Raw genomic sequence first — 21,611 nt, forward strand, 5'->3', positions numbered from 1 at the left:
TCTCCTGCTTCACTTGCTCTGCGTTTCTCTCAAGTGTACTAAAGAGTGGGTTTACTGAACAGATGAAAGTGTTTGCTAAACCTTCTTCTTACCATAATCAAAATAAAGCATTTGGGCAATTGGATGAACTTTTACAAGACTCTGCTCCATAAAAAGTCTAATACTCACTAAAGTTTTATCACATAAACTCTAATTTTTCTTTTGGACTGGAAATTGAGGAAACTCTTTAAAATATTCACAATAATTTTCGGCCTTCATTAGTAACTGCATAACTAAGGACATTGTACATTCAGTCGGCTTTGCATTTTTCTCTGCCATTTTATGAAGGAGTTTAACAACTTTTGGTATCTCATTATTCTTGAGGAAACCAAACATAAGCGTATTAAATGTGACTACATTTGGAGCACAACCTTTTTCCTCCATATATGACAACAACTCATTTGCCATTTCTAGTTGTCCATTTTTACACAGCCCATTAATCAAAATGCTATATGTTACAACATTTGGCACTAGGTTTCCATGAAGAAAAAATTTCTGAAATAGGTCCCAAGCAGTTTCGAATCTCCTTGTTTTACATAATCCATCAATGAGGGAATTCAAACCTTCAATGCTAACTGCAAACTTATTATTTACTAGAGCATTAAACATTTCCATCGCCAAAACACATCCATTCTTGCAAAGTCCATCAATGAAAATGTTATATGTCCAAGAATCAAGGAAAACATCGTTAAGTCGCATCTCACCAACTAAATTCCGTGCATCTTTCACCTTAGCTATAAGAAAAAAGCGAGTTAACAAGGTGCTATATGTAATCACATAAGGCCTAATTCCTTCTTAAATCATCTCTCGATAAAGACTAAGAGCTTCATTGACTTCTTTATTCTTGCAATATCAATTGATTAAAGTAGTAGCAAACAATATTAGGCCTATACCCCTTTCTAGTTATAGAGTCAAACAACTCCCTTGCATCACCAATTCTATCTGCCAAGCAATAACCGTTTATTAAAATGGTGTAAGTATAAATGTTAGGAACTACACCTCTCTAAATCATATGTTCCAAAAAATAGGAGTCTAGCCTTCTCAACCAATCCAACCTTGCAAAGACCATCAATTATAGTACTATAAGTAATAACATCTGGCCAACAAATAACACCAAATTCTTTATTCCCATTAACCATCTCTTCAAGCAACTTAATGGCAACACTTATCTTCCCTGTTTTACACAATCCACCAATCAAAGTGTTGCAAGTGATCACATTAGCCCTACAACAAACAGCAACCATTTGCTTAAACAATTGCATTGATTCCATAATCTTTCTCTCTACACACAGACTTTTAATCAAACAAGTAAATGTCACGATATTTGGGCTAAAACCCAACTTCAAAATCGCCCTAAAAACCGCATAACCATTAGAAACCCTTTCAATATTACAAAAGCAATTCATCAAAATATTTAAAGATATAAGATCCGGAGACAACCCAGTTGAATTCAATAGCTTATAAAGCGAAATCACTTCATAATAATGCTTTTTCTTAGCTAGTGCACTAAACAAAGTAGTGAATGATGAAATTGGAGAAATGGGTTTCATATTAATCATGTAATAAAAAAATTACAATGCTTCATCCAGAGTAAAGCTACCTGATCGACAATTTTCTTTGAGGAATTTAGCAAGTGAGGATCGTTCCAGGTTTTTCCAAAGAATAAAAAACTTCATTTTTGGAGCTTGAAAACATGAGGTTGTGTAAGTGAGCTAACAAAAATAAAACATTAACTTTTAAAGATGGGTTTTGAGAGATTGAAGACGAACGAAATAGAGATCTCAAAGCCATGAATGAAGAGTGTTTTTTCGAAGTAAGTTTATTGCAAAGTGCAAATGCATTAAACTGATTAAAGAGAAATATTTTGACAAATTTCATAAACAACCTTCTGATTTCACTTAGCACCCTAAAGGTTAAAAATGTAAATCCACCTTCAGCTTTCAGGTGCTTTTCGGTTTGACTTTTGACCTGGTTTTCTATTGAATCCAAAATTATAATAAACCTCAGAAGAGTTGACTTGATGTCCTTAACTCTGTATGATACTATTCTAATATTCCACACATTAGCTTATCCACAACGTACACTACACATTAACTTTTATGATTGTAAAATTTGGAAACAATGGTGTCCATCAAAACTAAATTCTAAAAACAGTTACAAGATTCTGAAAACAATGTTTGGCACTAGGCTTTCAATGAGAGAATTTCTAAAATAGCTATCAAGCTGTTTTGGATATCCCTGTTTTACATAATCCATCCAAGAGGTATTCAAGCTATCGAGGTCAACTGCAAACTTATTATTTACTAAAGTATGAAATATTTCCACTGCTTCCAAAATACGTCCGTTCTTGCAAAGTTTATCAATGAAAATGCTATGTGTCCAAGAATCAAGTAAAACACCATAAAGTTGCATCTCACCAACTAAGTTCTGTGCATATTTTACATTAGCTTTAAGAAAAAGGCAAGTTAACAAAATGTTACGTATAATCACATTAGGCCTAATTCCTTCTAAAATCACCTCTCGAAAAAGACTAAGAACTTTGTTAACTTCTTTATTCTTGCAATACCAATTAGTCAAAGTATTGTAGAAAACAACATTAGGTCCATATCCCTTTCTAGTTAAAATTTCTTCATTTATAAGATCAGTTTTTATGTTGTTTATTAGAGACTACTATTAGAGGTGCACCACGAGGCTGTGAAGTCAAATTTGAAGTTCATTAGAGACTATACTTTAAATAATAGATAGCATCAATAAGAAGAGAGAAAAAATTTACAGCTATAAGACTTTTGTATTCTAATTTTTCAAGGCATCATACTCTGCTAGAGAATCGATGAGACATGAGGAAGAATCTTGAACCTTTCTATCAATGGTCTTGACATGCTATTCTCTCAACTAATTTCTCTTATTCAATGATAGTGGATGGATCATTATGTATTTATTAACATTAGTTTGTTGTTTATTGATAAATTTTCCATCTTCTCCTCTTTGTTTTTATGTTTCTCCTATGCAACACAAATTTTATGAGATAATTTTAATAATGTTTAATCAAGATGCTCATAATCATTGTTTGCTTATTGATTAAAATTTTCTTACGTCAATCAACAACACAACTACTTTTATAAGATAACATAAAATGCTTAATCAAAATGATTATATTAATTTAATCTTCTTTATAAAAATATTATTTAAGTGCAAAACATTTAACTTATTTATGACTTTCATTTTAAAATTAATATTTTCATTTTAAAAGAAGGACATTTATGACTTTTCAACATTCATAAGAAACCTTAGGTTTTGCCCTACTTTGTACCCTTTTTTTTCCTTTCCTCTTTCCTCCCTTCTTTCTTTTCACTCTCTCCTCCCTCTTCTTCCTCCCTTCTCATCGGGCTACCCCATGGCCATATGAAGTTTCTAACAATTGCATAGAGATAGGATCTAGCTCTACTGGCCTAAAGAGGTTTAAATTTGACCTTTATTAGATTCAGCCTCACCATCATCGTAAGCTAGATCTAGCCTCTAGGCACTAGATCCAACCTCTATGGTAGGGATGTAAAAACCTTAAACCTGGTCAAGCTTGCCCTAGCTCGACTAGGACTGTTAGTTGAGCCGAGCCGCTCGCGAGTCGGCTCAGCTCGACTTGTTAAATACTCGAGCTCGACTCAAGCAGTACTCGTAATAAGTGTCGGGCTGAGTTTGAGTTTACCTCAGCTCGGCTCGGCTTGAGTAGGCTTGTGAGTCAATATGACTCGTTTGGGTTTTTATGCGATAATTACAAGTAATAGGTCTGTTTTGTAATTGACATGCAAAAGGTTTAAAATTGCTATGCATTGCTGCGCATGGCTGCACCTAGTTGCATATTGCCGCACGCCACTAGGCAATCCCAATGGTCCTTGGTTGTGCCTTCATGCACGACTAGCCTTCAATCAAAGGGGTATCGCCTCACAACGCATTACCTTTGGCGCATGGCGCCTAGGTGCTTGCTTGTGCAAGTAAATTGAACTAACACATCAAAAGATTCCACACAAGATGGTAAACCTAGTGTCTATGGAATATATCCTCTTAGGGATGCGGGTGCATGTGGTCCTTCGACTTGAGATCACCAGAGCGCCGTGTGTAAATATTGATGTAATTTGACACTAGCCTAACGTCATCTCTTTTAGGGATTATCATAACGGTGGTGATTGGTTACATTGAGAAGTACACTATGGCTGTGGTGGATCAACAAAGGATTCATCACTCCTAGTTACAGGAGATCTTATCTCAGCAAGATATTTGGTTAAAGAACTACGACATCAAATCTGTGGCCACGGTGAAATTGAGTTGGTGCTTGAATCCAATAGTCGTCAGATTCAAAACCAAATATAGAACATGTCAAGGTAGCTTTTGAGGTGGACACTATTCCTATACCTCAAACCTTAATGAGATAAAAGATGATGAAATAGATCAAATTGCACAGTAACCATATCAAAGTCAAGGTAAGCCTAAATAACTAATTCTTTTCTTACCAGGGAATCATGATCCCTTGCTAAAGGTCAATCTTGATTGGTGTACGAAAACACTAATTACTTGATGCTTAATTAGTTATCAGGACACTGCCAGCAAATGAAGAGCCTTCAGGTCACACACATAGAAGGTAGTTAAGAGAGAAGTGGAAATGGAAGGAAAATCTTGTCCTTGGGCCAAAAAGGGTATTTCGATAATTTCAGAGTCCAGGGGCATTTTTGTCATTATGAGCAAAAAGGGCACTTTGGTAATTTTGCTAAGGGGTTAACGCCATTATCCAATTTATTGGGAGAATTTTTAGCAAAATTGGAATCATATTAATTTTAATTAATATATAAAATATATATTTAATTTAATTAAATATATATTAAAGCCCATGTATTAAATATGATAAATATATATATAAAATATATGGATTAAATAAATAGCAATATTTATTTAATTAGAATATGTATTTATATAGGAAATAAATAAATAGAAATATTTATTTAATTAGGATTCATTTAAGGAGAATATCTTTGAGAGATATTCTAATCCCTTATATCAAGGTTTGCAATCCAATTCAAATAGGAATTAAAAGGATTGTAATCCAATCCAAATAGGAATTAAGGATTTACAATCCTTATTGGATTCTTATTTGGGATTTCCTATATAAAGAGTCATTGGGTTTTGATTTAATAAAACAATTATTGAAAAGTTGATTTTGCAAATTAAAGAGCAAAATTAACTCTCCCAAAAACCCTAGCCGCCAACCATAGAGAGAGAAATTCTCTCTCTAAAATCCGCCATCTCCCTTAAGCCCTCCAATTGATCTAGTAGTCAATCTTAGGGTGATCTCAAGCCTGCCTTCAAGTGGATACCATCAAACTCGATCCTACATTGGATCGATAGCGAAGTACTTGTGAACAGTATCAGTGAATAATACTCATGAATAGTACCCATGAAAAGTCCAGTGAACAGTTCCGATGAACAGTGCATGAACAATACTGAAAGTTATAATCTAAAGAAGGAGTCGCCAACAGGAGGTATAATCCTATCCTTGTATGGGTTAATTTATGTAGGTTAATATATCGAAATCGTGATCTTGGGTAATTGAATCATGGCATGGCGAGAATTTTTTTTTTTTTTTTTTNAAGTTTAATAGTTTAAATAAGAGTTGGAATCTTAGTAGGACACTAAGTCCTATTTTGGGAGATAATCCCTATCATGAAAGAGATATGATTTCTTGACCTTATCAGATCAAGTTTAATAGTTTGAGTAAGATTTGAAATCTTAGTAGAAGAGGAAATAGAATGAGATTCTGATTTCCTATTTATACTCTGTTGCAGGCTAATGGGCTGAAACCCAATTTAGCTTAACTTATAGGATAGCCCAACTCATAGAGTGGGTAGGTCGCAAGGTGATTTTAAACGTGGGCCCCATCGGGATTGGGTTGAGGCCTTGGGCCGTGACATGTTTATTTCCTTATTGGGCTCCGTCAAGCCCAAGACGATTTTTGGCCCTAACAGATACCATCAGACTCGATCCTACATTGGATCGATAGTGAAGTACTTGTGAACAGTACCAGTGAATAGTACTCATGAATAGTACCCCTATGAACAGTGCATGAACAATACTGAAAGTTATAATCTAAAGAAGGAGTCGCCAACAGGAGGTATAATCCTATCCTTGTATGGGTTAATTTATGTAGGTTAATATATCGAAATCGTGATCTTGGGTAATTGAATCATGGCATGGCAAGAAATTTTTTTTTTTTTTTTTTGTTATTATTCTACGCTTGCCACGACATGAAGTTCTGGATGCATGTCATGGGATGCATTCAGGCATCCAAAACTAACAAATGAAATATAAAATGTGATAACTGTAAAGAATCGATAAATAAAATGACAATTATAAATAGACGCGTCCATGAAGGCGGTATTTAACAATAATAAATAAATCTGACCATAAAGATGAAATTTAACAGTAATAAATATATCCGACTATAAAGGCAGATTTTAAAAGTAATAAATAAATCTAACCATGGAGGCGGAAATTAACAGTAATAAATAAATCCGACCATGGATGCGTAATTTAATAATAATAAATAAATCCGACTATGGAGGTGGAATCTAACAATAATAAATGAATCTAACTATAAAGGCGGAAACAAAGATTAAAGAACACATGTGAGATTGAAAATACGCGGAAGTTAATGATAATAAATAAATCCAGCCATAAAAGCAGAAACAGGGATTAAATAATATTTATAAGGTTGAAAATACATACTTTCAGTAGGCCTACACCGTTATAATTGATAAGCTAGTCGTGTTGATAACGTGTTATAGTTTAGTGATGCAATTCAGTAATAATTCAGGAAGGATAAAGTGGAGAAAATAAAATAAAAGGGATGAAAGTGAGAGTTGTGCGAGGTGTTTGCTTTAATCTTGGATGGAGTGAAGAATGAAAGGGATTGGAGGGGTATTTACAACCAATAGCCTTTAACCGACTCAAGGTTACCTCCACCACTAGGTAAATGGTGGAGGTTCACCTTTTTATAATAGTTGAAGATATTTATTTTTATATAATTAATCTAAAGTGTGTAAAGGGAATTATGGGAATGTAGTTAGGCTCAATCCAACTTGCGGCCCATTTACTTTACAACAAGACTAGACTGAGGCTGGGCCGTTCAGACTCGGTTTACTACTTACAACCTTAGCATGCAAGCCTATTAGGCCATAACCATAAATCTGCATAGCGAGTTAGCGACTGCCCAGACTCGGGAGTAGAAAACGCGAAGTTGCAAAACAGAAAACAAACCCCAGAGTTGAGTTCGGTTTCTCATATATGAAAACTTAAAAACTCACCATGTGCATCTCTTGAACTCAACGACCCAACCCGTGCTTTCTCTATTTCTTGGCATTCACGTAACGGGTTCTTCTTCCTCTTTCTTTGTATTTTGTTTCTATTTATCTTTTTTGTTTTTTTTTTTTTTTAGAATTGTAAACGTTACAGGTTTTTCTTTCCTTTTCTGGGTTTCTCTCATTTTTCAGGAGAAACAAACACTCTCCCTCGTTTATCAACTCTCTCGTTTTCGATAAAGTTCTTGTTTTTATCCATTTTAATTCTTGTTTGACTCTTTAAAAGTATCTTTTATTCTTTTATACTTGAGGTTTGTGATGCTTTTTAACTCTGTTTTCTGTTCTGTTTTGTTATGTTAACCCATTACAAAACCACAGTTTAATTCTTGTTTTACTATTTAGGTATCAACCTATTTGATGGCTATTGAGCAATCTTTTCTTTGTAATAACAAAAATATGGGCAAAGACTAGGGCTTTAATTAAGTTCATAACTGATTATTGATATGATTATGAACGGTTATGTTTCAGCTGCGGATTCTGATGTTTTGCTTTTGCATGTTTGTTGTGTTACAGTGTTAGAACATTTTAGATAATGATGATTACACAACTTAATGGTGGTAGACTTTCTAGTGGACTGAGAACTAGAAATAGACATCAGAATTCAGTGGCCAAAGCAATTACATCAAGGTTTCTATTGCAACAAGGTGGAGTTCGTGATTCTTGTGTAGCATTTGATAGGAATTGCCGCCTGTCCTTGGAGCATAGAAGTAGTGTGCCATTCTTGGTTACTCGTGGTAGAAATTCTAATTTTCTGGTGGCTTATGATCCGCTGAATTCTGATTTGAGTGTGGATTCTGCTGATGGTGAGGAGACGTTTTTTTTAGAAGATGACAGTGGTTTCAACTGTTTGTCCGGAAAATACCCGTAAGACTGAAAACACAACATTTGGTTGTTTTTTTTTTTTTTTTTTTTTTTTTTACTTTAGTTGCATTTTTTGTGTTTGGGTTGCATTGTGCATTTGTATGTGAATAACGTGCATGTAATTTTGTATTATATTTATGTTCCTATTCTGCTTGGTTGAATGAGTGTAGTTCTTACTATTCTTGAGTCAGTTCATTTGTATATGAAAAGATTATGATTGATTTTTGAATATTGCTTGGTGTTAGTGCATCTATGGCTGTGTCAATTTTTTTGTAATTTTGTCTGCAGCAAGTTAGAAAGGATACCTATCGGTGATTATCTAGATTCCAAAAGCGAGGTTGACACAGCACATTCTCTAGATATCAAGCGTGAGCTTACTATGCTTACTTTGCCTGCAATTGCGGGACAGGCCCTTGATCCCTTAGCACAGCTGATGGAGACTGCTTATATTGGTAGAATAGGTAGGTTTGATGATATATACATTTGTTTGATTTTCAATTTTTTGCTGGTATATATATATTTGTTGTTCAATTTTTTGCTGGTATTAAAACCTTTATTGCATTTGATCTATTAACACCAATTTTGTTTTATCTAAGACGTGCTTTGTTCTGATTCATTATATTAAAGCTGAGCTGGATTGCGGTTCTTTAGTTTTGCCTATTGTTTTCTTATGAAAGCTTAATTTGGTGCTGTAGGTTCTGTCGAGTTGGCTTCTGCAGGTGTTTCTATATCGATCTTTAATATTATCTCGAAGTTGTTTAATTTTCCTCTCCTCAGTGTTGCTACTTCTTATGTTGCTGAGGAAGTTTCAAGTAATGCAATTGAAGATTTAACATCAGGTCAATATAAACTGGCAATCTATTGCATGATGGTCTTTATTGAATTTTAGAAGATTCAACATTTTTACATTCACCACATCTAACTGGGTTTTATTCTTGTGTAGTAGGAGGCGGTGGTAATAGAACACGTTTAACTGAGACGAGCAAAAGAAAGCAGTTAGCCTCAGTGTCAACAGCTTTACTGTTGGCAGTTGGGATTGGCATCTTTGAGGCCTTAGCACTATTTTTGGGTTCTGGACCATTTCTAAACTTGATGGGTGTACCATTGTTAAGTCTACAGCACTAAGTTCATGTGTCATTGCTGATAATCTTATGCTTCTCTGTCTTGAAGTGTGTTTTAATTTATGCTTCTCTTTCTCTAATTTTGTCTTTTGTTATGCGTGTGTATATTATTATCTTCATATTCTTTCTCTTTGTTGGTTTAATCTTGCAGTTTGACTTATTACTTGATTTATTCTTGAAGGATTTCATTTGATTATCTTTCTCTACTAAGAAATTTGATATTCTATGCTCTTGCTATTTTTTTTTTAACAGGCATCTGAGATGTTTGCTCCAGCTCAAAGATTTCTCAAGCTCAGAGCCCTTGGAGCTCCAGCAGTAGTAGTTTCCTTGTCTCTTAATGGCATATTTCGTGGATTTAAAGATACAAAGACTCCTTTTATATGTCTAGGCAAGTATTTGCTTTAACTTTTGGATGCATAAAATGGTAAGGGTAGGCTGGCTTGAGTTTTGTTCCCTAAGCATTTCTGAATTTAGTGATCACATAATTTTATATATTAAAATCTTTGGTTTTCCTGTCACTTAGATCTCTATGTTTGGTCTTGTTATGTTTCAAACCTTTATATTATTCAGCGTTTTACAATGTTTTCTCAATGAAGAATTTGAAAAGCTCAGTATGTGTGCTCCTGTGAGCGTGCACGCATGCATGCAGGTTGTTGATTTCTGTTTTTGCAAAAGTTGGATGGTGTTGGGTGTGATTTTGTGTCTTAACCTTTTTTTTTTTTTTTTTTTTTTTTTTTTTTTTTTTTTTTTAAAACTCTTTGTTGTTGAATACATGGAAATTGGAACATTTGTATTTACTATGTTATCTACATTTATAAATTTTATTGAAGTGATTACTATTGTAAGATTGGTTGATTTATTTCCCTTTGTAGTTCATTAATTTTCTTCTTCAAATTCTTTTTAGTTTTCTTATGATAAAAAATTAAAATTTTACAAGCTCATGTTTATTTCTTTTCATTCTCTTCTGACTATTTTCAGCTGTTCCATATGCAGGTCTTGGTAACTTGTTAGCTGTATTCTTATTTCCCATATTTATCAATTACTGTCAGATGGGTATAACTGGAGCAGCAATATCGACTGTGATGTCTCAGTATGTGCCATATGAATTGGTTTTGTTCTTCCTTGAATATATTTATATATATCTTTTTATTTTAAAGAATACTTGTGATAAAACGTTATGTGTTAGGTACATTGTTGCTGCTGCAATGATCTGGTATTTGAACAAGAAAGTTGTGTTACTGCCTCCGAAGATGGGAGCTCTGAAATTTGGTGGCTATATAAAATCTGGTATTTTTCTTCTCTAGCTGTCTTTATTTTCATTTTAATATCTTTTCATTGTTCAAGAAATACCAGCTAATTGCTAGACGCAGTTATTGCTGCTGTTGTGGTAGTTGCTTATACACTTCTCTTACAATCATTTGCTTCTGCAGGTGGCTTTCTTTTGGGAAGAACTCTTGCTGTTCTAGTGACAATGACACTGGGGACATCAATGGCTGCTCGCCAAGGGCCAGATGCTATGGCTGCACATCAGATATGCATGCAAGTCTGGTTGGCTGTATCTCTTCTAACTGATGCACTAGCTACATCTGGTCAGGTACAAAAAAATTATTAATGCCAGTTACTTTTGCATGTTTGGTAGTGTTATTTATATCAACTTGTTTATCTTTATCGTTACATTTTATTCTCATAGACAATTTTATTGGAAGTCAAGTTGAACATTGTTTGAACACAGTTGATTGTTGAAAGTTTTACCAGTTCACGATGCTTTAACATGAGTTGCTGTTTTTATTGACAAAAAAAAAAAAAAAAATTCTAAATGTAGGTCTTGATTGCAAGTTACATATCTAAAGGTGACTTCAAGACTGTCAGAGAAGTTACCAATTTCGTGTTAAAGGTAAGCTTTCTGTATGATTTCTCATTTTGGTTTCTGGTGCTGAAACTATCAGGTTTTAGCCTAGATTTCTAGGTTCATGTGCTGGATGTGCAGGATTTTATATTTATTTTAAAACTTGATGTGCATTTCCTTTTTCAGATAGGAGTAGTGACAGGTGTTTCCTTGGCTGCAATTTTGGGGGTATCTTTTGGATCGTTGGCCACTTTGTTCACCAAAGATCCTAAAGTTTTAGGAATTGTTAGAACTGGAATACTGGTATGTATTAGAAATCGACACTCAGCTATTCTTTTCAACTTCATTTTCCTTTTCTTTGATTTCACTGTATGTATTTATAGGTGCCAATTTATATATATTGTTTAATGATTTCATCTAAATTTCTCACAGTTTATCAGTGCCACTCAACCTATTACTGCATTAGCTTTTATTTTTGATGGCCTCCATTATGGTGTTTCTGACTTTCCATATGCTGCTTGCTCTATGGTAAGCCACTCCATAAACTCGAAACTTCTGATAGATGTCTTTATTTTGATTGTGAAAACTTCACTTATGGCTTAATGTGTGTGTTATGTTACATGTAGATGTTAGTTGGGGCAATTTCATCTGCGTTTTTGCTATATGCTCCTCGAGATTTTGGTCTTCCTGGGGTTTGGTCAGGCTTGGCACTCTTTATGGCCTTGCGCATGGTGGCAGGATTTGTCAGGTACTTGGAAATAAACCATCTAGTGGGGTTCTTCACGTCCTAAATAGTGTTCTTCTGCTTATGCAGATTCAATCTTTGCATATTCTGTTGTGTGTTTTAACATATATATCTGCTGATAATTCTTTTATGTTTTCAGGTTACTATCAAAAACTGGTCCATGGTGGTTCCTCCACACTGACTTAGAGAAAGCCAAGGTTGGTAGATATTGATGATTCTGATTTTAGTTCATGGTTTGCTATTCTTTTACATGCATAACATTGATTTTACATTTTACCATATAGCATTATTCGATTGTTTGCTTATTATCAATTTAATGATATTTTATTTTTTGCCATTGGTTCCCATAAAAACTATGCTTCACATTCAGTAATTGATGCTAGTCTCTATTGACTCCAAGTGCTACCAATGATATGAGTTTTTATCTAATGGAACAAGACATTATTTACAGTAAGTGCTACTAATGATACGAGTTTTTTATCTAATCAAACAAGACATTTTTTACAGTAAGAAACTGTGATTAAAATTAATCAGTAATCTGTCTTTGTTTTTGTTTGCTCTTATAATTGTTCCTGATCTTTGTTTTGTGTTTGCAGTTACCTAGTAAATCAAATGCAATATCCTAGAACATGTTTTTCTTTCCTTTTGTTTGTTTCTTTATCATTTCGTTTATTTTGTGGTGGGGCTTCACTGTTAAGAGCAGTCAATGGAGGGAATATTCTTAGGAAAGCACTTGAAACTAAAAATTCTAGTAAGTGAAAGAAATTGAGCATGGAATTACTGAGGCAATGCTCGAATGGAAGTGAAGCTTAAGGGTGTTATGTGAGTCTTGAACTCTATGGCCTGTTGTTACTATAAAATAGAGAAAACCATTCCCTTATGATAGCAAAGTGAGAAGCAATGATTTATCTGTGAACATTACTATAATAGAGTCATTTTTCCACCAAAGGATAAGAAATTGACTACAAAATATTACTCCTCTAATCACACTTGAGATATTAGATCCAAAAATAGTTGTCTGCCAACCTTAACTGAATTCTTCTCCATAAAAAGAGGCTCTGATCACTAATTAGCATAAGTTGTAAGAATCTGTCATCTGGTAAAAGAAACATTGTTGTATTCAAGCAGTGTTGAGTAAGAATAGATTGGTGATTACAACCCCTTTATTTTACTGCAAATTTATTGCTTTATTGGTTTTTGTTTTCCTTTATTCTTCTCTTTGAGACGGGTACTGCTGATTCAATCAGGTTTATATCATATCATCATTTCCTCATTGGTTTTACCTTCTCGTTCGTTGTAGCGTTTATTTTCTTTTCAGATTTAATTGTTTGGTTCTAGAACTACTTAATCTGCTTCTTTTTCAGCTGGCCTGAAATCAGAGCAATCTTGAGGACACCGGTCACTGAGTTTGACTAATCTCGAAGAAATCTCAGTGGTTTTTATTTTTGGTTGATAAATTAATTACTTTGCAACATTGAATTCGTTGTAGCTTGTAGAAATGTTAGGAAACCTTAAACCACATGTTTATCTTATTGATTTATGTGAATGAACTAATTGCCTTTTGAATATGAGATTTGTCAACCCCGATCAGTACCTTCTTTCCTAATCCAGGTGCTTCAAATTGCATAATCTTCTGAAATAATATCAAATGTGGAGAGTTCGATTATGTTTGCATTGAAATTAAAAAAAAAAAAAAAAGGATTCAAATGTAAAAGGAGAATGAGTTGAAAGACACAAACTTTAACAATTCCAAATAGTCATCGTGCTGAAATTTTGAAAGTAAATACAGCAATATTCAAGACTCAATTGGTTTGCTTCGTGAAGATGAAACATAATCCATTGGTCCATATGGCTGAAACAATTCAGTAAAGAATCCTTTCTTTCTCTTTGGGTTCCATCCCATGTCCTTGCAGAGTTGATCATTGTACCATATTTGTTGGACAGCTAAACATGATCTCCTGTAGTAAGGGCCAGAGTATTGCTTAATGCATTTATCCCATTCCTTTGTATCCATATCCATTTCTTTTCTGCTTGGTAGCTTGAATGTGCCGTGAAGAAGCTCCGCTAGCCATCGAGATCCCATCTCTGAGACTAGCAAGTTTGAAAGACTTTCTGAGAATCCAATCACTGCTAATTGAGGAATTTGGGGATGAATCATTTCCCTGATCAAATGTGGAAAAGTATAAAAACATTAAATTACCTTGGTAAGTTTGAAGACTTGAGAATACATGAAACATAAAGCTTTTTATGTACCTGTAGAGCGGTAGTTTTTCATTTGGAGAGCCTGCTATGTAGTCTTGAAAAGTCTGGGACACAAAAATGTCTTTGAGCTTTTTATCACCTCTGAATCCTGTAGCCAATATGACCAAATCTGTCTTCAGAGGTGGAGTCTCTCCGTCAACCAAAATGCCATTTTCACAAAAACTAAAGCTTTGAGATTTCTTCAAAACGATGCTCCCCTCCTCAACTCTGTCATAGAACTTCTCAGGCACTATTGAGATCAAACATGAGCTTATATCTTGAAGGAAACTGTGTTTTGGCACCATTCCATACTTGCCCAACTGAAGCTTCTTCTAAATGTGACTTTCAACAAATTTTGCATATACCCATCTCTGTCATTTGTACAGTAAGTAAATTAGACAGGAGGAGAGATGTTTATTTTTTCTCAAATGCATTTAAAAAGGAATAAGTATATAATACCAGTGGCGAAAGCATTGTTGCCAAGAGATTTAGAAGGAATCCTTCTTCAGGTTTATGAAGCAAAAGTTCTGAGAATCTGTTCATGTAAAAGTATGCTAAAGACACCCCCCAGGGAAAGTAATCAGGAACATGCCAATGTTCAGTTTTGTATATAATTGTACATGGATGTTCCACTCCTGGAATTCAATGAAAATAATAAACATGCAGAAAATTTTTAATGATAGTTGAGGATGATGATGAAATATTTAAGTAGTCTCACCGTTTGCTGCTGTGCATTCCATTGCAATGTCCATTGCAGATTTCTGGAACCCAACAACAGTAACTCTTTTCCCTTTGACTAAGTTTGCAGCAACTTCATTATCCATGTTGGCATAGTCCATGGAGTGTATCACCTTGCCATGAAATGCTCCAGGACCCATGTCTGGAGGAAATTCTGGGAAGTGTGGAACATCGCTGAATCGCCCCACACAGAGAACTACAAAGTCAGCTTGGTGAACCTGCATATCAATTTAACTTTCAGATTGTGAGATACGTGGTGGACAATCTTGAGTAACCGACTATTTTTAACTTGCTTTCTTAGCCAAAACCCTGAAATTATCTCAAAAAAATTACAAAAAAAGTTTCTCTAGAAACTATCTTAGACTCTTTAAGTAATAAATACCTCAGTTGATTGTTTCTGTATGTCTTCTACTACAACCTTCCATTTCCCTTGAGAACTAAAGGGTTGACCATTGCCATTCCATAAACTCCAAGACTCGATCTCTTCATAGGATGCACCTTCATATTCAATGCCGACAACCTTGGTATTGAACTTGATGTGCTTAAGCAAGTCAAAGTGATGCGCATAAGATTGAAGATAATCAAGGACTTGATGTTGGTTGGGGAATAGATCAGTGACAGAAGATGGCCATGGAAAATCTGAGAATTGAAATGCTGGTGTAGGAGATTGTAGCTTAGTAGTCTCTATAGTTTTGGTCCAAACTCCTCCAACACTACTTTGAGCTTCAAAAACAATGGGATGGAAACCTTTTGACAGGACATACTTACAGGCAAGAAGGCCACTGATACCAGCTCCAACAATGGCTATTTGTTTCTCCATTGCCAATTAGGATTTCTTCCTCAAAGTACATCTGCCTAATATAATCCTTCACCCCTGCCAAAGGTTGGCATTGTATTTTCGTGTATCATATTTAAAATGTGATCTCAGATTTGTAACATTTAACAATATATTAATTAGAAAAAGCCTTTAGTTGGGGTCATTATTCAATTTGAATTGAAATTATTTATTCCTAACAAATCGTATGCTTACACTATTTCTGTATATGATATTCTCATGTAGGCCTCAACTCCTGAGGGAGTGATCTTATTGTAATCAAAGTTTAAAAATCCTGCCAGCTTTTGTCAGTGTCAACTAAAGCAATATTTTAAAGAGCATGATAAATAATATATCTTATTTAAATGCTAGATGTAACGTTTATATATAATTTATGCGAATCCCAGCCCCATTGTCGGTGGTTGGAGGATGAAAAAAGTATTTGCCCAAAGACAATCAACATTATTATCACATCAAAATTAATTTTATCGTGCTAAAGTCTCAATTAATGCATTCCCTAACTTTTTCAAAGTGTGATGTGAAGTGTCCCACTCTGATATTGCAATCAGCCTCAGGTCGTGTTCTCAACTCAAACCAAGATCAGTTCTTAGTTATAACGTTGCGGCCAGCTGCTAGCGTCAGAAAAAACGCATAAAAAACTTAAAATAACCCTGAAACATGTCGAAACGGTAGATTTTGGCCTCTAAAATGGTCCCAATTGGGTCCCCCAATTATCCACGAAGTAGAGCTTGGAACAAGCTTTCCGTGAATATCTTACGGGCTCCAAAACTCCTCCCGAATCAAAAGTTATGGCTGTTTTAAGTTGGCTTATCCGTTTAAGGCCTCCAAGCCGTGTGTTAGGGCTTCTGACATTAGCTTCCTCTAGGAATTTATCTACTGGACATTTCATGTCAGCTATTAGATTGTGCTCAGCTTCGGATCGCTCCAAGCTCTCAGATCACAGTTCTCGCTCTCAGCAACCGATCGCGCCAGGTATGGTTCGAGCTCTTCAGTTCGAGACTGCAGCCTATAGTGCGACATCCATTCAAATCAAATACCTAAGTTTTTGAAGCGCGCACGATTACGCACTCCAAAAATTGGGAGGCTTTTGTTATGCCTAAAAAGTCACGCTGATGTCAGCTCAATAAGTGCTTAAAAGACAAATTATACTTCCTGCAAGCCCATACCGCCTCAAAGATATCTTATACCAACCCCATCTTATTGTAAGAAAAGAACGGATGAGAGTTGTCCATGTGTCAAGGCAACTTGCAATACACTCGTCACATTGACTTCAGAGGTGTATAAATTGGCATTTCTCTTCACGAAAAAGAGGGGCTGGGCAGATGAGAGTTAGGCATAGATCTGAGCTTCATTTCATTATTTCTCTTTGTAATCAAAGCTTTTCTCCATCTTTGTATGCCTTACGGGCAATATCATAGAAATAGTCAGAGAATAATAAAATAACAGTAGACATAAGATTCGCTTTTCAGCATCCGAACCACTATAAAAACCCCTTCTTGCCAATCTTTTATTTATGTTTCTGCAGCATATATAACCTTAGCATCATATCCAAATCTCATGGATCCATCACGTGTAATTTCTAAGGCTCTCTTAGCATTTTGCACGTGCGAGTCATTGGCGTCCAAAATCAAGCGTCACCAAGTACCAAATTGAATAGGAAACTTACTGCGCCCAAATACTTACATCTTGCGGATTCGGACGCTAAACTTAAGTCTGATTTCCATTTTAGAAACGGTCAAATAATATATAGGTGGTTTGGAAGATTACTTGCAATCTGGTTAAAGCATATAACTCATGATTCATGAACACCTTCTTGTATTAGAAGTTATACAATATATAATGTAAGCTTTCAAAAACCCCTCATTATTAACCACTTACAAAAGAATTTAATGAATCGACTGAATACTAATACAACCATTACAAGAGTTTATCAGAAGACGTGCCTAATCCTTATTATGATATCAGAGTTTTCAGAACACATAGAGCCACGACAGAGAGGGCAAAATCTATGCTTGGATTTGGCCAGCCACTCATCGACGCAAGCTTTGTGATACACATGGTTGCAGTTTGAACGAACCTTACAGTCATCTCCATCTCTGAACTCCGTCAAGCATATAACACACTCGCTATGTAATGACTGCTTAATACTAGGATACTCATAGAAATACATCAGTAAAATACATGTATTGTGCTAAAACTAGTTGGGCCCGAAAATTTTCTTTTATTACATATAAACATTCTTTATACAAACTAGAATATCATTTACAAAATGCCATTAAAACAGTGGACAGTGTAGCTATTGCTCCTCACTTGCCGACGCCCATCCGACCGCGTTCTCACCTAAATCCTGCAACCACAAAGAAAAACAAGGGGGTGAGCACAAAATAATGCTCAGTAAGTAAATCCTTTACTCGACTGTACCCGTAACTCTTTCTCTTAATTCTTTCCTTACACTTTTTCTCATCTTATTTATTTTCTCTTTCACACAATTCTCTTTACTTAACTTCTGCTATATGTCACGACCTCATCTTACCGGAGGCACGGCCGGGTGAAGTTCACACAACATCAACCCACTCTTCGTGACTTTACTCGTTCTCTATTTGTTCTTTCTCATGTTTACTCATTCCTTCTCACTTGATGTCACGGCCTCATCTTACCAGAGGCACGGCCGGGTGGAGTTCACAAAGCACCAATCCGCTCTTAGTGACTACTAGGTAGAGATCACAAAGCACCAACCTGCTCTTAGTGACTACCGGGAGGAGATCACAAAGCACCAACCTGCCCTTATTGCTCTTCTCATTCTCTCTACTCTTAGAGTAGTTCATTCACACAGTTCTTTACTCTTTCTCAAGCCACTTCTCAATGCACAATTAATGTATATGGATGGTTCATCTCCACTAATGCACTCATGAAATGCCAACATGCAATGTTGCAAGAATTAAAGTTTACTACTCACGATTCTCTTAGGCATTTCATCAAACAACTGGTGTGCATACATAAACTCTACTTTATCTATAGTTCTATCCCTCTCTTGAACCATCCAAAATGGGAGAAAACTCCCTCACCAAGCTATAGTTCCTATCATAACATAACACTTCCAAAGAGATTTCTCAATCTCCTCCAATTTCATCTCAAACTACATTCTCATCACACATCACACTTCTCATAATTGAAGTGTATTTAACAACCACAAAGCAGTTATTCATCTCCATCTCAATTCTCAATAACATATCATCTAACATGCATACACAATTTCTATTAAATCTCTACTCAAAAGAGTTCTCAAATATCAACTTGGATTGGGATTTACTTACCTTGTAATGGAGAGATCTCACTAGCACTTTCCTTTCCTTTAGATTGCTTGTCTCTTCTCTACCCTTTAAACAATAACACCTTCAGACTTCAATATACAAATATATGCAAAACTTCACATCTAAAGCAAGAATCCTTACCTTAGGATGCCCTAGATTAATTTTCTATCCCAAACTACTCAAAAAGCCCTCTAAAATTCTTGAAAGGTTGAAGGACAAGTTGAGAGAAAACGGAAAATGGAAGAGGCGGTGGAAGATGAAGAATGAAGGGTTTACTAAGCTTAACCCCTTTTTAGCTCAAAATATCTTCATTCATTCCCATATTGCCCTTGCTCTTTCTTGAAATTCCATCCTTGTCTTTTGATTCATTACAATCACACCCCCACTCTAACATATTCTCCATAAAAGTTTCTTACAATTCACTCCCCACTTTTCTTGCTAATTAGGGATAGAATGGTCATTTTGCCCCTATGGAAAAATATCTTCATCAAACTTTTCAGCCAGCCCATCGCCACGGCGAAAAACTTTCCGTCGCCCCGACGAAGAATTACAGAACCGACACCGCAAATTACAAAGCCGACGTCGCCATTGCGAAGACTATTCTTCGCCCCGGCGAAGACCGAAATTCCAAAATTCGCTAAAACTCAACCAAAATCAAGGCAAACACTCAACCAAGGGTCAACCAACCAAAATAATAACATGCAAGCTCAAAAGAGAACACAACAATAAACATTCAAGCAATACAACACAATTTATCTACGTACCTCAAGTGGGGCGTTACACGCTGTTTTCGTTGTTTTCTTCTTTATGATAGCAGATATCCTAAAAGTCTGGGCCGGCTGTTCTTCCCATCTCATGGCAGCTCCTTGTTCCATATCATAAAAGAGAGGAATTGTATAACCTACAATTCTTGTTTGTTTACGAAGATAAATATATACCATAATGCTCTTTTTATTGCAACTTTAAACTCATAATATATGAAGTTAAATATGTGACTCTAATTGATCATCACCAGATAATTTGATGGTAAAAGAGTAAAGGAGAATCTAAGTTTATCCGGTCTCTCGAATTTGAGTCCCCATAGTCACTGGAGCTCTTACACTGCTGCTAATTCTAAGGTCTCGAAAGATTAGTTAAGGTGCGCGTAAACTAACCCGTAAACCAATATTTATTTATCAAATCTGAAAAATTAGGTTGTCCATCATTGACATTAGGCCTCAAGAACCATGACTTCATATAAGTTCCCTGTTTTAACTCCATACTTTTAACAAACACTATCAATTACATGCATGGTATCGACCAGACCACCGCAATTGGGGAGGCCTTGTATTTTATCAGACATAGATTTTATTTAGGCAATTTCTGTTTCAGGGAAAGGCCACTGCAGGTGCTGAAGCCCCCTTTTTTCTGAGGCCTCCACAAAACAACAGGTCACTTGAGAGACAGTTGAGTGGTGTAGCCCCCATGAATCACCAATAATCGTCGTTAGTGAGTCGCCAGAGCCCGGTTAGTAAAACCGGTTTCGGTTTCCATATTCTCCCAAACTAGTAATCGAACCGAAAATTTGGTTTTTTATTTTCTTTGAACTGAAACCGAACTAGTTTTTCTAATAACCGAAAATTCAGTTCGGTTAGCGGTTCAGTTCGGTTTTTGAATTTTTTTAAACACTTCTAATTATAACAATTAATCGTAACCAACTACCATTCTCTGTTTTCGACTAAGTTGAGTTTAATCGCAACATTTGTTCCTTTACCACTCATTTTATAATTACAGATTGTTCCTTCAACATATTATAACCAAAGTTGTAAATAAGTATCTGTTAAATCATTTATGAATCTTATTACGCATAAAGCAATCCCTTGTTTTGGTTCATGTTTACTGTACATTTTGAAGCCCAGGCAGGATTCATAGGAACTACTTTCAAAACATAGATTATTTTATAATACAAGATGAAAAGGTTGGAGAAATACGAGCCCCTATAGCTCAGTGGTAGAGCGCCAGTCTTGTAAACTGGAGGTCTGTAGTTCGATCCTGCATGGAGGCATTTGATATAATTTTTCGTCTGAGGAATAATTTTTATGAACCAATTCATGTGAGCAATAAGTAAATTTTGCAAGCCATTACTGTTGTTAAAGCCTACAGCAGTTGGTTAAACTTATTAACAGAAGATTCAAAGTGGTTTTATCTCCCATGCTAAAAGAATATTTTGATTAATTAAGAAGAAAATAAAATGAATATGTATTTGATTTGCTTATAAAAATCATTAACAAAGAAAATTGTACAAGTTAAACCATCCTAGAGGAAATTATTTAATCTATTGTTCTGTGTAAGGAAAGGAAAGGTTTGAGAGTAGTCAAGTTCAAGCCCGGTCAGTCGGTCACCCAAAAAAAAAAAAAAAAAAAAAGGTTCAAGCCCTGGAGATTAATATAATTATTAAAAAAAATTGTATTCATTATGAATAAAATGTGTAA

The 21,611-nt window shown here is 35.3% G+C and overlaps 2 protein-coding genes and 1 non-coding gene across 9 annotated transcripts; 2 read left to right on the forward strand and 1 right to left on the reverse strand.

Moving 5' to 3' along the window:
• The first annotated feature begins 7,301 nt into the window (after positions 1 to 7,301).
• On the forward strand, positions 7,302 to 13,583 carry LOC116138553 (protein DETOXIFICATION 45, chloroplastic). 7 transcript variants are annotated; one of them, XR_004129310.1, is made up of 16 exons: positions 7,302 to 7,448; positions 7,956 to 8,306; positions 8,592 to 8,764; positions 8,999 to 9,142; positions 9,247 to 9,410; positions 9,677 to 9,812; positions 10,418 to 10,514; positions 10,611 to 10,711; positions 10,855 to 11,018; positions 11,247 to 11,318; positions 11,457 to 11,573; positions 11,703 to 11,798; positions 11,897 to 12,018; positions 12,155 to 12,212; positions 12,386 to 12,465; positions 13,334 to 13,583. XR_004129310.1 is itself a non-coding variant. In XM_031424268.1 (15 exons), the coding sequence occupies exons 2-15, from the start codon at positions 7,975 to 7,977 to the stop codon at positions 12,386 to 12,388; spliced, it is 1,779 nt and encodes a 592-aa protein (XP_031280128.1). In that variant the 5' UTR covers positions 7,302 to 7,448; positions 7,956 to 7,974; the 3' UTR covers positions 12,389 to 13,583. The 7 variants fall into 7 exon arrangements, 6 of the variants coding, with proteins under 6 accessions (XP_031280128.1, XP_031280127.1, XP_031280123.1 ...); XM_031424268.1 differs by having other exon boundaries at positions 12,386 to 13,583; XM_031424267.1 differs by lacking the exon at positions 12,386 to 12,465 and having other exon boundaries at positions 7,303 to 7,448.
• A 152-nt stretch (positions 13,584 to 13,735) lies between these two features.
• On the reverse strand, positions 13,736 to 15,889 carry LOC116138555 (probable flavin-containing monooxygenase 1). The gene is given in 5 exon segments (XM_031424269.1): positions 13,736 to 14,177; positions 14,269 to 14,627; positions 14,716 to 14,891; positions 14,975 to 15,212; positions 15,377 to 15,889. Coding segments are annotated over 5 exon segments (1,578 nt in total). The 5' UTR covers positions 15,815 to 15,889; the 3' UTR covers positions 13,736 to 13,810.
• A 5,223-nt stretch (positions 15,890 to 21,112) lies between these two features.
• On the forward strand, positions 21,113 to 21,184 carry TRNAT-UGU. The gene has a single exon. It is a non-coding gene; the product is annotated as a tRNA-Thr (tRNA).
• Positions 21,185 to 21,611: the final 427 nt, after the last annotated feature.

Source organism: Pistacia vera, unplaced genomic scaffold (assembly GCF_008641045.1).
Source record: "Pistacia vera cultivar Batoury unplaced genomic scaffold, PisVer_v2 Contig342, whole genome shotgun sequence".
NCBI lineage: Eukaryota > Viridiplantae > Streptophyta > Magnoliopsida > Sapindales > Anacardiaceae > Pistacia > Pistacia vera.